The sequence below is a fragment of the Micropterus dolomieu genome, linkage group LG14 (genome assembly GCF_021292245.1).
Source record: "Micropterus dolomieu isolate WLL.071019.BEF.003 ecotype Adirondacks linkage group LG14, ASM2129224v1, whole genome shotgun sequence".
Taxonomy (NCBI): Eukaryota; Metazoa; Chordata; class Actinopteri; order Centrarchiformes; family Centrarchidae; genus Micropterus; species Micropterus dolomieu.
The window spans coordinates 14,291,830-14,307,395 of record NC_060163.1 but is presented as its reverse complement, the minus strand read 5'-3'; the positions used below and the strand labels follow the sequence as shown (position 1 = coordinate 14,307,395).

General features: G+C 41.1%; 1 protein-coding gene across 1 annotated transcript; it reads left to right on the top strand.

Moving 5' to 3' along the window:
- The first annotated feature begins 42 nt into the window (after positions 1–42).
- slc35g1 (solute carrier family 35 member G1) lies at positions 43–11,745 on the top strand. The gene is made up of 5 exons (XM_046069478.1): positions 43–526; positions 2,653–2,833; positions 4,896–5,030; positions 5,447–5,643; positions 8,592–11,745. The coding sequence occupies exons 1-5, from the start codon at positions 199–201 to the stop codon at positions 9,002–9,004; spliced, it is 1,254 nt and encodes a 417-aa protein (XP_045925434.1). The 5' UTR covers positions 43–198; the 3' UTR covers positions 9,005–11,745.
- Positions 11,746–15,566: the final 3,821 nt, after the last annotated feature.

Here is a 15,566-nt window from a genome sequence, read left to right as displayed (position 1 = left end):
GGTAATGTTTTAGTTGTCCAGCAGAGTTGCTTTGGGCCCAGTTCTGCCCCCCTGTGGGTAAAGTAACCACCGCATGCGAGCTCGTATCCTGCCACCAAGGTTAGTCATTAACCTTGCTTTCTCAGTCACCCAGCGCACCAAAGAAGGCGGATAGTACTCTGTTGAAGGCATGCTGTCGCTCAGCCGTCACATCTTAACATGGGCGACTGTAACCACTGTGCACACGAGCGGGCTTTATCCGTAGAGGACGACATTACTGTAGTGTTTCACAAAGTTGACACCCATGGCACAAACAGCGGCGACGACCACGACGACGTGTGTGGCGGCGGTGATGATGATGAACGGACAGCAGAGAGGATTCACTTGCAAAATAACTGCCGGGTGGCGTGTGATTACGGCGATGATGCTGAGGAGGAAGCGAGAGGGAGCGAGGACTCGCCGGAAGGCAGCGAGAGGAAAACGCTTTGCCCGCCGACGTTTTGCGTCGGAAGCGAGCCCGTATCCCGAGAAGAAAGCGCACGTGAAGGTAGAGGAGCGCACGCACTGTAGTTAGTTAAACGGCATTTAATCTCAAGCGTGTCCCCCGTCAGCACACCAGTGTCGCCTGTTAATGAATATTATGATGGGAGGAAGATGCTGAAATATTGCGTGAGAAGCAGCCAGAGAAGCTACGACTTCCTGCGTAGCCTCTCACGCTACATAACCGTAACGTCATGTATCTGTAATAACTGTGCTGATATCACGTGTAGCCTATTAGCCTATGGGATATAGTCGAATGGAAGCACAGTTAAAGTCGTTTTACACATTTTTATAAACTATATGAACTGTATTTTCTTTAAGGCTGTCGCAAATGTAATTTCACGTAATTTAAACGTACTTTTATAAAATGCTGAGTCACAGTAAAACTAGGCATCAGCCCACTGCCCAAGTGATATAGGAAATCATTTTAATGGGAATATGTCTTAATTTCTCCAAATTATGCATAATAATAACTACTTAGATGCCCATTCCCTTTAATCCTTAACAACTCGGTTGCTAAATGTGGAGCGGATAAACTGGTGTACAGCTTGCATCATCCTTAAAGAAGATGGATGACTGTGCGCTTTTACAGCACCAGGGCCACCATAGCTGCAGGCATAGTACTCTTATAAGAGCTTGTTTTTAAAATGTATTCAAAATAGTTCCATTAATGTGGCTACAGTGTTGATCAGAATATATTTTGCTGGACACTCTAGTTCAATAAGCTACAAAATCTACAAAAGAGGTGTGAAACTGTTGGCGCTCCCAATGGTGTAAGTATGCGGAACAAAAGAGATTTGTCTTTCTCTTGGAATTTTACCAGTAAGTGAGAATTGCACTCAATGCCCGCTGACGTCAGTTTCCCTTTGTGTACCTTTTGTATCTGGTGAATAATGATGTTACCACAGAGCACGTGAAGAAGGAAACCTGACACTAGTACTAGAGTACAAATGCATTGTCTACACACATCATTATTTCAGGTTTATTTGTTTCTTCTAATGGGGTTTCAGTTTCAGTTCTTTGGTTACATTTGGCAATAATTAGTTGAGATAAGAGTAAATAACAGTAATTCATCATTATTGTTTACAGACTGATGAATAACATTGCAATTCAGGCCAGGTTCCATTTTTGTTAATAAAAAAAAACAAACTAAGTAGTCCCTGTTGTCTTAAAATGAATTAATATAATTGCAATAACTGGTACCATGGGACTGACACACAACTGTGGTGACATAGATTTTGCTTGCCAAACAATCTTTGCAACAGTCTGGATATACACAAGAAAACAAGGTCAAAAGTAGATGTGTGGATGGCTCTTCTTAGCTATCTAGTCTAAACAACAGAACTCAGTCAAAAGTATAAAGAAATCGAGACATCCCACAGTCTTGTAATCTTTCTGAATGGACAGTCTTGGATATGCTTGGCAGAGGTAAAAGGCCAGGATCAGTAAACGATGACAATGCAGAAACACACACATTTTTTACCACACAGACTTTTGATTCAAAGCAAAAAAGTGTTAAAAATACGAGTATAATACTGTAATAGTGATGCAGTAAATGTAACACTACTAATCATCCTGTCTGTGTCTGCTAGGCAGTATAGTGAACTAAGAACAAAAAATACCCGCTATACACAAACAAATATGATAGCACTACTATAACATGACAACTTAAAGGTTAGGGACATCTGCATCCTTGGCTTGGTGCTAGGTTAGGAAAACAAATACCGTCTGTAATAAATGGAATGGTAAGTACACCGCATTTTGTAGACAAAGAGGCTTGAGTGACCTCAGGTTGAAATGTTATCTCCACAAGCATATCAGTTTATTGCTCCACAGGCAGGGTTTGCAAACACTACACCGCTGTCTGCAGATCTTTTGTTTGTGTTTTTTTGAACTGATTTTTTACTGGGACCACATGGAGTTCAATAACATACCCTGAGCTTCACGGCTTCATCCTGCAGTTACTGTGTCAACATTAGCACAACAGAACAAGCAGTATTTTTTGACATCCACAGTGACATCCCTCTTAAAGCCCCCTCCTCTCTTTCTCTCCCCTCATACCTAACTGTTTCTCTGTTCTGTTTCTCTACCCTCACTCCTTGTTATTTCACTCCTTTTCTCTTTGTTTCACAGACCCAGAGAAGCCAAAGAGATGTCCAGGTATCGGTTTGTTCTATGCTCTACTGTCCACAGTTTTCTTCTCCATCATTGCCCTCTTAGTGAAAACCATCCAGGGTGTCCACGCCATAGAGATCAGCGCCATACGTTGCTTCTTCCAGATGCTTTTTGTTATGCCGTTACTCATCTACCACAAGTAAGCATGATGGAGAAACTCAAACATTTACTTTTCCACACTTAAAGAGTATCAGATTTGATTCCCAGGTTTAAGATGTACACATACAAAGTTTGCCATAATAAGGGCAACAGTAGCACTCCCATACAGTCAAACCAACAATTTCTATGTTGTGAAAAGATTATGTGCATAAACTCAGCAAGGTGGTGCATATACCTGCTAGTTATTTATTTCTTGGGATTCCTGCATTTGTGTTTGCGCTCACTTCATAGGCAAGTATCCGGGCTTAACGTACAAGCACTGCTCAGACAAGTTTAAGTTGTGAAAATACTGTGAGAGACATGTATCATTACCCCTCGCCCCAGTTGATGGAAAAATATACTGTGTAGATCCAGTGTTAAGAAGGTTTCCCACATGTGGTTATTTGTTTTAATGTACTCACAAATGTTATTTAAGTACCAAACTTTCAATTTTTTCAAATTTTCTCCAAACAACATTGTTAAAATATACAACGAACTTGACATCTGGGAGATAGGTAGGTAGGTTTATTGTCACAATATAACATGTTATAGAGAGAAATTGTGTTTTTTAACTCCCTTCTACTACATAGCAGACAATATTACATTAATATAGAATCAATTATAAAATAACGGTAAACAGAAATAAACTATAATCAATGCAGCAGTGCTGAGGATGAATTAGAGTTTAAGAGTCTGATAGCTTGGGGGAAAAAGCTGCTCTGTAGACTGGTGGTGTGGCAGCTGAAACTTCTATATCTCTTCCCAGAAGGCAGCAGGGTAAACAGGCTGGGTACTGTCCTTTAGTATCCTTTGGGCTCTGCGTAGGCACCTCACCTCACCGATATCACTGATGCTGAGGAGATGGGTACCAATGATCTGAGCAGTTTTAATCACCCGCTGCAGAGCCCTCCGGTCCTGAGCCGTGCACATCCCATGCCAGTTTGTGATGTTTCCAGTCAGGATGCTTTCTATCGCTCCTCTGTAAAAGCTGACAAGACCTTGGATTGGGAATTTGGCCTTCTTAAGCTTCATCAAGAAATATAGTCATTTCTGAGCTTTGTTCACCAGACCGTGTCAGGTTCTCTGTGATGCTGATTCCCAGGAACCTGAAACTATTCACCTGCTCTACCTCAGCACCACTGATGTAGAAAGGAGTGTGTCTTTATCTCCTTCTTCCTAAAATCAATGATCAACTCCTTAGTTTTGCTGACGTTGAGCAGTAGGTTGTTCTCTGAGCACCACTCTATAAGATTATGAATTTCCTCCCGATATGAAGTCTCATCGTTGTTTGAAATCCAGCCGATGATGGTTATCAGTACTTACAACAAATAGAGATGCATGAAATAAACCACTTCTGAAATGCAATAGTGTGCAAGGTATTTTAAGTTGTAATACAGACATGCACATGAGGTAAAATCTTAGTAGATTCAATGTCATATTCTAAAATAATGTTTAAACCAAGCCATCTGAATCATAGTCTTATCACAATGTGTTCAGTGTCCTCCAGACAAAATCTTAAAAGACAAATAATCCAAATAACAGAAGTACAAAGAGAAAGTATACAAAGGGAAAGAAAAAATTGCTTCTAAGAGTCATTTATTCCACTAGCTTGTGATGATGCACTTAACACTGGGAAATAAAACGTACACCTATGCTTTCATCTTTGCGTGAATGGATAGAAAACCAGTTCACTTCAGAATGTGACCCAAAGAATCAAAATGAATCTTAATTAGCAAAGACTATCACCAGTACTTCTATTCATTCATTTTCCTATTCATCCATCCATCCTCTACATTCCTCATTGTTTTTACACTCGTTCACTACCACCTCCCTTTTCAGCTCCACCCATTCATCTGTCCATCCATCATGATCATCTCCATATTATCTAAATCTACCCATCAATCCAGCATCTGATTATTTGTCATCTCTCAGCTGCTCAATCTTTCACCATCCATTTCTTTCTAAAATTATGTTTTTTAACATCCAGTGTTAGTCAGTCTGATCATCCACCCCTCCATCCAGTCACTCATTCATCCATCATCCTCATATCTCTGCTCCTCCAGGACAGGTTTCCTTGGTCCCAGGGACAAGCGTAAATATCTGGTGCTTCGTGGTTTCATTGGTTCCAATGCCATGATCCTGCTCTTCTATGCTGTTCAGCAGATGCCGCTGGCGGACGCCACTGTCATCATGTTCAGGTAAGAGTACGTAGGGACTTAATTGATTGTGGCTAATTAGTGGAGATTATACTGACACCACAAATAGGTTCTTTCCTTCCTGATTTGTACGGCTGTCGCCTTTTTCGATAATCTCCTTGCGTTCTCTTTCTTTCCTCTCCCTCATCTCTTTATCTCACTTTCCAGCATTCCACTCAATTATGTATCTCTCTCTCCATATCATGTCAGCAATTAATTAAAGATCTGGGAAAGTGGATTCAAATGGAGCTGTATACCCCATATGAGACAAATCTGTTGAGACAATATTCTCACCACTTTTCTCTCAGCTTCCCTCTATATTTGATTTAGTTAACTCTACCAGGACAATTAAAACCTTTTGCATATACTCTCACCTCCTACTATTAATCTGTTAATCTTCTTTCATTGTCCACCCTCAGTAATCCAGTCTTTACCTCCCTCCTGGCCTGGGTCTTCCTGAAGGAGAGGTGCACAATCTGGGACTGTGTCTTCACTGTTTTTACCCTCACTGGAGTCATCCTTATCGCCCGGCCACCATTCCTCTTTGGCGAGCATCTACATGGCATTGAAGGAGACTACACCAACCACATCAAGGGGACAATTGCTGCCTTTGCAGGTGATACGATTTATTGACTCAGCAGTAATGTTTGTTAGACCATAATGAGTTTGTATAATCATTCAGGAGGAAGTATGATGTTGAGAATTTTGATCACACTATTCATTTTAATTAGTCGACCGCATCAGGATTACCACTGCAACCAGGGGAATTCATTACAACACAGCTATGGTTCTTGGCACAACCATATTAGCAGGGAGATACAGTCTTTCTAATTAGTTATGGTTCTACGATTATGATAGGGGCTTGGGGGGGTCTCCTTTCAGTCATGGTTCTCAAACAGCTCCTCTCCATGTGAAAAAGTGTTGGTTTAAGGTCCTTTCAGATTTATAAGCCCCTTACACAGTCTCAAAATTGACATTAGCCATTCTGCCAAAATTTTCGAACTAGCTAGTTTAGCAACAAAGTTGTGATCCCTCACTGGCCTTCCACCTGCAAAAAGTTAGAAATCACCCAGCTAGAAACCGAAGTGCTAAGAGCTTTTTCTTTTGCGCCACCCAAGTGTCATCATCAACCAATGAATTAGGTTAGCTTACTTTTTTTCTTTTCACTTCCGCTGTCCAATATAACGCCTTTACAGCACACAGCTGATGAACTGATGGACCTCACTGGTGTTCAATCTCACAGTCCTTCCTGCCCTTGTTTGTGAAAAAAAACCTGCATTCACACCAAGGCAATTATTTTCAATAGAGTGGAGTTCATCTGCGCTCTGCAGTGTTCGATCCCCTGATTAAAAGTGTTTTCTTGGTGCAAGTGACTTGAACTCTAGCCCCCAGAAATAAATCCCCAAATACGCTGACCTCCACAACACATGTCTTATAGTATTCTGACTTTGACAGGAAGTGGATGTTGACACAGAGGAGTGTGGAGTTTTTCTATGATGTGCATCTCTAAATTCCAAGAATTGAGTGCATGAATAAAAAATCCCATGCATGGCAGACAACAGAGTAGGAAAAACAGTCCTGTGAGGAGGGATTCACAGATTTTTATAAGGTTATGTTTGTTACCAGTAATCATTGAAATATGAATGGTCACAATGGTCAGTAGAAGAGTATTAGATTTAAGTTCTAATTCAAATAATTCTACGAGGAATTCAGAAATAGGAATGTATTAGGTACATTGTATTGTGTCCTTTAAGTCTCATATGTCTTTCTTTTTGTTTGTTTTTTGTTTTGTTGTTTTTTTAAACCTGTCCTGCCCAGCAGCCTGGTATAGAGTATGATGACCTGGATACCATATTGTGCCAGACAGATTTTACTTTAACAAGAGAGTATTAATATACTCCTTTGTCTGTTTTATTATTTATTTAATTATGTATTGATTTGTCACCCGGCCGGACAGGGGGGCAGACACGGGGATGGGGGAGCACAAACAGACAGCACAGAGAAAGGACAAGACCTGTAAAAGAAGGGGGATGGAAGGTGGGGACAACAGGGAAAAGCAGCGGGAAACACCAATTGCAGAAATTAACGAAACCTGCAATAGAATAGAGAGGGGGGCTTGGGGAGGAGAAAAACAACAACAAACAATAAAAATAATAATAATAGTAAAAGACAACCAGCCGAACAGCAGCAATAAACAGCTGACATAGTAAGACAACTAAGAGAAAAATGAAAACAAGAAACAGTCCAGCACACTAAATAAGCAACACAGCACAGCAACGAGAGCTGGAATAATAATTAATTTAAATAAGTAACTGAAAGAAAAGCATCAGGAATAATTCTACCAGGGACAACCTAAATTTGTTTGTGTCTATGTGTGAGACTGTGTGTGGGTGAATGTGTCTGTATGTGTGTGTGTACATGTGTGTGCCTGTTAAAGAATGTAATTGTTAGTGAGAGTGGGACGCCATGACTGTGCCACACTCACCCCAGCAACAGGTAGGCAAGAACCCCAGTAGCCAATAGGGGTGGGAGAAAGAAAAAAAAATAAAAATGAAGCAACACAGGAACGCATACTGGTCCCTCCAAGCCAACAAGGAAATGCCTCCCCCGGACTCCAATGCGCAAACTAAACGCCCAGCAGCCATCCAGAAACCCTGCCCAGGGAAAAAGCACAATGCATCAAGATGCATCGACAATCGCCCTACAATCCCACCGCAGCCCTCCAAACCGCAACCGGATCAACCTGCGCAGAGACCCCCACCCCCAGAAGCCAGGGCACCCTGCGACCCCCCTAAGTGCAAAGGACCCCAGACCGCATGTCCCGGGGGAAGCTGTACCCCGCCCCAAGGAAGAACAGCAGAAAGCCGTGCCGGGAAGCTCCCTGCCGCCAGGGAGCGATAACACGGGAGAACCCGGCCAACGGTCCCCCAGCCCAGCCAGAGGCATCCCTCCCTAGAGTGCAGGCAGTGCCAGCAGCCCCCGAGGCCGATCTCATCCCTGGACGGGGGCCCAGCCCCCCCAGTCAAGCACCCCCAAGGAGGAGCACCAAAACCTACCCCGACAACACCGGCCATGCACCCCAGAGACTCCCGAATCCCCCCACTGTGAGAGAGCTGGCAGGGGGAAGCAGCGGGAGCCCCACCCCCGCCGAAGAGGGCCCAGGCGAGGAGAGGAGACAACGGGCCCCCAGGCCCAGGGACACACCACCCGCCCAGAAATGAGCACAAGCCCGAGTCCCCAGAGTCCTAGGTCAAGAGCGGGCCCCCACGCCAGGGGAGCCACGCCCCCCCCCAGCCCACCCGAGATCAGGCAAGGCCGTCACCAACCCCACAGCACCCCCGATGCCCAGGGCTCCAGGGGCAGGACATGAGGCCAATGAGAATCTCCCCCAGTCTCCCTCACTACATCAACCCCTCTGCCTGCCTCTGTAAATGTATTGTTTTGTGTTGGATGCATGTCATGGATTGTGAAGTGTTGTATGGTGGAGTCTCATATGTCTTTCTTAATGATTTCTAATATTCTTCTGAGTGCTGTATTCATTCAGTTTCTTATTTTTTATTTTAGGAGCTATTGGGGCTGCCTTTACATTTGTTGTCCTTCGCAAGATTGGGAAGAGTGTCCATTACTACCTCTCCGTCTGGTACTATGCTGTCATCGGTTTCATCGAGTGCATCATTACCGTATCCGTCCTTGGAGAATGGAAAATCCCGTTCTGTGGCCGTGATCGCTGGATGCTTATGTTGATTGCTGTCCTGGGCATTGCTGGCCAGACCTTCCTCACAAAGGCCCTGCAGATTGAGAAGGCTGGACCTGTGGCCCTGATGAGGACCGTCGATGTGCTGCTGGCGTTCATCTTCCAGTTCATTTTCTTTAACCGTGCACCGACCTGGTGGAGCCTCGGAGGGGCGCTGTGCGTAGTGGCGAGCACTAGTGGACTAGCACTTAGGAAGTGGTACAGCAACTCTCGCAAGAGCTGAGAAGGAGAAGCAACATAGAAAATACTTTGGTATTACTATTTATTCTTTTTTCACTGTAGTTTACTCGTAATTTACATGCAAACCTGTGAGAAGGTGGAAGCTCTTTGGAGAGTTAAAAGCAGAAATATAGAAGGATATACTAGGAGGGGTCAGTTATGAGATTATGTAGTTTTAAAATTCAAAATTAAATTTTGTACATCTATACATGTTAATTCCTGAGAGTCAACCTCTGTTCTTTTTATGCATTCATTTTTGTATAAATTAACACATAAATATTGGGAAGGGAAAACTGTGAGCCCTTGTAGCTAACTAACTTCCTATTGAACAGAGGTTTTCTATTGAAACTGAAAGTTGATTTTCACCATAATTAAGCCGTTTGATGGAGAATATCCTCAGTCCGATTTTCCTTTTGCTTTAACCAGAATGAAATAGCCAAAGAGAGATGTTTACTGCATTGGGACCATTCATACTTTGTCAAATAACTTGGCAATCATATTATTGAACGAGTATCTGTTTTTGTGGTGCTGAAATACAGCTATGATCACTCTGTCATCCTCAGTGTTAAAAGTGTTATATATATAGAAACTGACGATAAAATCCCAAAATTGGTTTACCTGAAAACACGGTCATGCTGTAGAATTCTCTCAGGGAGCCTAGCTGCTTGTAATGCCCAAATATGAATTACGCCTAATTCCGACCCAACGTTCTTATCCATGAAGAATTTATTCCTTTATTTTATATATTGATTTTTGAAAAAGATAATAAGCTAATTATTTAGAATAATTTCTTAACAATATATTTGAAGTGCCTTAAGTACAGAACTTTAACCTCTGGCTTTCCTTAGTGGAGCCGCTCAGTAACCAGCAACTTGTACTGGGCAGCTCTCAGGTGTAATTGTGCATATGAATATGAAGTAGGGTGCTTCTAAAAAAACACTCATTAAGTAATGATTTCTAAAATGCTTGTATGACCATGTCAAAGATAAAGTCTGACAGCATTTTCATGAGGCACCTAAGACAGGACCCTTATCCCCTACAAAGGCCACACTGAGTTCTCCATCATCTCAGGATGGCGTCAACTCTCTCATGTTGGCTAGCACTTAATGTCATTTCAGAACTGAAGCATCTAATTAGCGTTCTCAACAGTCTAAAAATATCTTTCCTATGATGCTCACAGGGGGGTTGTTGTTTGCACTTTGTCTTTGCTAGAGGGTAGAAAAAGTGTCAGTAAGCTGCCACTGTAATTACACAAATGATGATCATCCAAACAGCTGCGCACAAGGATTAGGCCTACTTCAAGGATTGCGATATAATAAGTTACTCAAATAATTCAAGGACCTTGAAGCAAGATGAGAGGTAGAACTACATCTTAACGATGCAGGTGTTTCAATATGTCATCAAACTAGAACACTGATGTTGTGGTTTTACTCTTGAGTATCATTGTTTTTTGTGATAGCCTCAGTGACTCAAAACTGCCATTTGTGACATAACAGAAGTTATCTCATTGCACTTTTCATATAGAGCAGGTCCAGACTATACTCTTTGTAATATTTATGTGTTATTGTTTGTAGGAAACCCCCCAAATACCCTTTTTTCAAGGGAAGTGGGTGTCTGGCACACCAGATGGTGTGCTCTGTGTGTGTGTCTGGTATAAATCATACTGTATCTTTAGCATTTAGCGAGGAGTTTCCCACTGCCATGACTGATGATGTCTGCAGTTTTCTGTTGCGGGAATGTTTAATTGGGTGCTATACAGCTAGAAAAGAAAGGCAATCAGTGCTGCTAGACTGCTATTTAATATCCTGCTGTTTCTTCCTCGCTATTTTTCACACGCTGCTGTTTCTGTTCTCGTTCAACTTGTTGAGAACTGTGTCAGCACAGCTGCATCATTAGACTCGCTTCTAGTTATAGTTCTTCCTTTTTATAAACTCTGTATCACTAAAAACTGAACTCTTGAGTTTGCACATTATTGCCTTGTTAAATCAAACTTCCTTTGGCAGTGATGTTTGTTTGTTTACTTAATTTTTAATTCTTTAAGAAGGCAAACATTGATTCCAAGGAGAATTTTTGGATTTACAATGGTCTTACAAGGCATGGCCTAGTGTGACAGTGTGATATGTGAAACTAATTATAAATACAAATATTTATCAGTTCATAAAATTCTGATCCTACCCATTAAAGAAGAGAATATAGTTAAATTATTAATTTGAGTACATTGTACAACATGTAACATGGATATTATTAATCTTTTAAGTGATGAACAGTAACATCAATCAAGTGTGAAATATAATAAAATCAGCCTACATGTCATCCCAGTGTTATACTTTAGTGTGGAGGAATTTATTTTAAGGCTCTGTGACTTTTTTTAATCATTGTTCATAGTACAGTACAGTAGGCTGTTATGTTCACTTCAGATGTTCAAAGGCTAATTTTATGCTTTGACATTGATATTTACTTCTCAGTATATTAGTTTAGTGGACTTGAAGGCTGGTAGTGTAAGCACAATGTGTTGTAATTCCATCATATGTTTAGGTAAACTTGTTTCAGGACCTACAGGCCTTACAAACCTGCAGTACTAAAGCTGTTTATAAGGGTTTTAAAACTATGCTTTAATAATATTTATTCGACTACTTCTGTAATGTATTACATCAACATATTATAAAAGATGTATATATTTCTGCACACTGATTGATTATATTTAGTATGTTATGATTTAATAATAAATTCTATATGAATTTATAACTCCTGTTGTCTGTGGTCTTGACATAAAATACTGCATATTGTCTCCGGAGAAAAGGTTATTTTTCTTCTGCAGTCAGGTTTCTTTTTCATAAATCACTTGAGAAATCGCACTTTTTATTTCTTTCTAACATGACTGAAACTTGTGGAACAGACCCAAACTGTGTAGAGGCATTGCCTGTACTTACATCATTGTCCCAATGCCTATGGTGTCAACCTAGCTCTACTCACAACTCAATAGGCGACAATTGTACAAACTAGGCTATGACCATAGAAATCCTCTTTACAAACCACTGAGTCAGGTAGCTGTTGACAGGAGTGCTCAGAATAGTACCTGGCTGAGTGGATTGTGATCATTGTGTGTTTCTGTGTGCACGCGTGCATGCAGGTTATTTGTCACTGTGAGCTCTATACCTTTGTTTGTAAACAACACACAGTTGTGAGGCATTGTGTGTTGCGCGCAGAATGGCCGTCTTTCATTGTGCTGCAATATAACCCATATCTTGCGAAAACAAAGGCTTGTACCTTCCATAGAGGGCTAACTGCATACAGATGGTGTTATAAACCTTCCTCTGAATCTAGGCATGCTTGCAGGGTAATTCTTCAGCTGAGCACTGAGCTCAGTGAAGTGTGGAAAGGCTGAGCAGAACAAAGTAGCACTTTGTTGTAGGGTAGAATTAGAATAAGCCTAAAGATACCTTTTTTATTTTTATCTTACACCGAGAGTTTTAGTATTACTTACCCCCGATGTTCAGTTTCAAAATGCAATCACCACCCATATCTATAAAGCTCAATCACCTTATACAATATACCTATGCTCATACTATACAAATAACATACTCAAATTATTATAAAAGGATGTATGTTGGAAATTCTCTGTATTATAAGTAGTCACAATAGTAATGATGCATCTCCTGTGATCAGTACTATTATTAATAGTATTATTACTGTTGTTGATCAGAGATCATAAGGAACTGTACAGTTGTATTATAGCTTCCTGCACATGTATTGAACCAGTACTGACAGCAGAGGGCAGGATTCACATAAATAAAGAAAGCAGCTTCACCTCATCAGCAACTTCACCTGAAACTTTAGTTGTCATAGTTTTATTAATGTTTCACAGTCATAAACTGAATAAAAATGTTTAGTTGTTGGCAATGTATGATATAGGGCATAATAAACCAGCAGCATGGTCTCTTTTGGGTCACAGTTCAACCACTGATGTCACAGAAGTAATTGTTCATGGAAGTAAAAATGAATGAGGTGTGGCCAGAAGTGCAGCTTCAACCCACAGGGAGGAATGCAGCAGTGCTGCTTTGCACAGATGTAGTTTTGACAGCTTGCTAGTGTGTGCACTCTTTCACTTCCAGGAGAAGCCAAGAAACATCGGCTGTCTTGCAGCGCCTAATTGTTCTTGGTGTGTTTTCCCTGTGCTCTCTTCCACCACTCGTTTACTTCTGCTCTCCGCCATTTATTCTGGGCTTGTGGGAGATTTTTGCCCACAGTTTAAGTTTACCTGGGTCAATCTGTCAGTGAGAAATGCCATAGCCATAGAGACTGGGAAATCTAAACAATGAACTGAAACTTGCCGTTGTTCGGTGAGATTTCACAGTCATTTAAATAGCTATCAACTATAGGGATTACTATAACAAACATAAAGATAGGCTTTTAAGAATGAAACAGAAAAATAAGAGAGACAGAGCATTATTTGTAGAATAAGTTAGTAGTTTGCTTTGCATTAAGAGCTTTTTTTTGGAGCATTTTTATGGAAAAAGAAATCCAATACTTTCTTGCTCACACACACACACACACACACACACACACACACACTTTGACACATTTCTTGTTGGCAATCAAGAATCAAAGTCTCTCTCTTCCTCATACTTTCTCTTACACTCATCTACACTCTAATTTACATAAAATAATACAAATAATGCCGCTAGTCTTTGCTGCATTTCATAATTCTGGTATCTCTTTGAATGTAATTTTGAAATGTATAAAGTTATCAGATGGGTGGTAAATATACAAATATGCTGGGACATTGTCAGCATTATATAATTTCAGCAACAATGTAATGACCAGTGGCTTTACATTTTCATAACAATTTACTACTGTCACAATGTCACAATCATGACGGTGGAGGCCTTTTTCTTAGGGAGGAGATGTGTCAGCCTGCTATATGTCATATTTAGGCATGTCAGTGGGAGCCCATGGTGGTATGTACAAATGCAAGATAATGCTTGAAAAGCCACCGGCCGGTATCAGTAAGCTGGGGATTCCCAAAGGTTTGTATGCTCCTGGGTGGAGGAGAGTTTGAGGAATGGAAGGGTTGCACATTCCTGCAGGATGGCATAAGGCTTCCCATCAGTGGAGCGGGAGGGAATTGGAAAATAATCCCTCATTTTCCAAGTTGAAATAAATGCAGTTATAAGCTCTGCAGTGGAAAAGGGCATCTCTCTGAAGCACGTGCTTTCGCTGTCTCGGGGGCGGGGCGGCGGTGCGTTCAGAGGCATCTGCAACTTACTTTCTATTCTATTTCAAAACAACAACAACAACAACAACAATAATAATAATGAAAGCAATCGTACAATCAGGAGAAAAAATTAAAGCACATGTCTTGAAATCTTGATAGAAATCTGGCTGGTTTAGATGATGTACTCTACTACAAGCTCTCGTGGGTCAAGCACAACTTATGAGGGGTCCATCCTGCACTTTTGTTGAGTAAGCCTAGTCATTAGTAAAAATACATAAATAAATAAACAAATAAAGAGGCGCACATAAGTCTACAGGACATTGAACACGTTAACTGAAGTCTGTAGTGAATTGCTAAAAACAAATCATTTTAAGCCAGAGGAAACAATGTAGGCCTATAGCATGCTACATAAAGTGGACGGCTGGCTATGGTGCTTAATGTTGCCAGACATTCCAATGTGGTGACACACACACACACACACACACACACACACACACACACACACACACAGTGTAAACCAGAGCCGCAGTTATTGTCCTCCTGTCCACAGCTCATTCGGCGGCTACTGAGGGGAGATGCTGCATTCGTGTGCAGTTGGATATATTGCGATTAAGCTTAACACGTTATAAAACACTCATGACAAGAGGTAGGTAGGTTTCTGGTCACAATAGAACAAGTTTTAGAGTGAAATTGAGTTTTGTAACTCCCTTCTGCTACATAGCAGACAATATTAACACAGAATCAATTATGAAAAATGGTATACGGAAATAACCTAACATCAACGCAGCAGTGCTGAGGATAAATCAGAGTTTAAGAGTCTGATAGCTTGGGGGGGAAAGCTGCTCTGCAGTCTGGTGGTGTTGCAGCTGAAACTTCTATATCTCTTCCCAGACAAGGCGGCAGGGTAAACAGGCTGCGGCTGGGGTGGGTAGCCTACTGTCCTTTAGTCCTTTCCTTTGTGCATTTATCACATGAAACAAAACACTGTAAATAAATTAAACAGCTTTATTTGTAAAACTGACCATGCCATGTTGGTAATTAGCTATACCTATCTATCTATATCAGATAGCATATGTGGCTATACAACTATATTTTAAGACTTAAAAAAACTGAATGCATCTAAAGTATCTAAACAAATTGTCTGTCTAGTGGATCAGATATTTCCCACGATGTGCAAAATAGTACTTATGTGCGTACCTCTTGAATAGTAAAACAACAGCAATCCAGAAAACATTTTACAAAACCAAAATACATTGGAATCTTGATTTTGAATTTGGAGTACAATATTCCGAGGAACATCTGAAGGCATCAGAGCAGAGAGCGGGGTTCCCACACCAGCGCGAGCTGCTGC

What these genes read in the sequence shown, in the direction of transcription:
- slc35g1 (XM_046069478.1), top strand. Translation starts at nt 199, where the DNA reads ATGGGCGACTGTAACCACTGTGCACACGAGCGGGCTTTATCCGTAGAG. An exon ending in CCGTTACTCATCTACCACAA is followed by an intron (nt 2,834 to 4,895) that starts GTAAGCATGATG and finishes CTGCTCCTCCAG; the next exon opens with GACAGGTTTCCTTGGTCCCA. An exon ending in GACAATTGCTGCCTTTGCAG is followed by an intron (nt 5,644 to 8,591) that starts GTGATACGATTT and finishes TTTTTATTTTAG; the next exon opens with GAGCTATTGGGGCTGCCTTT.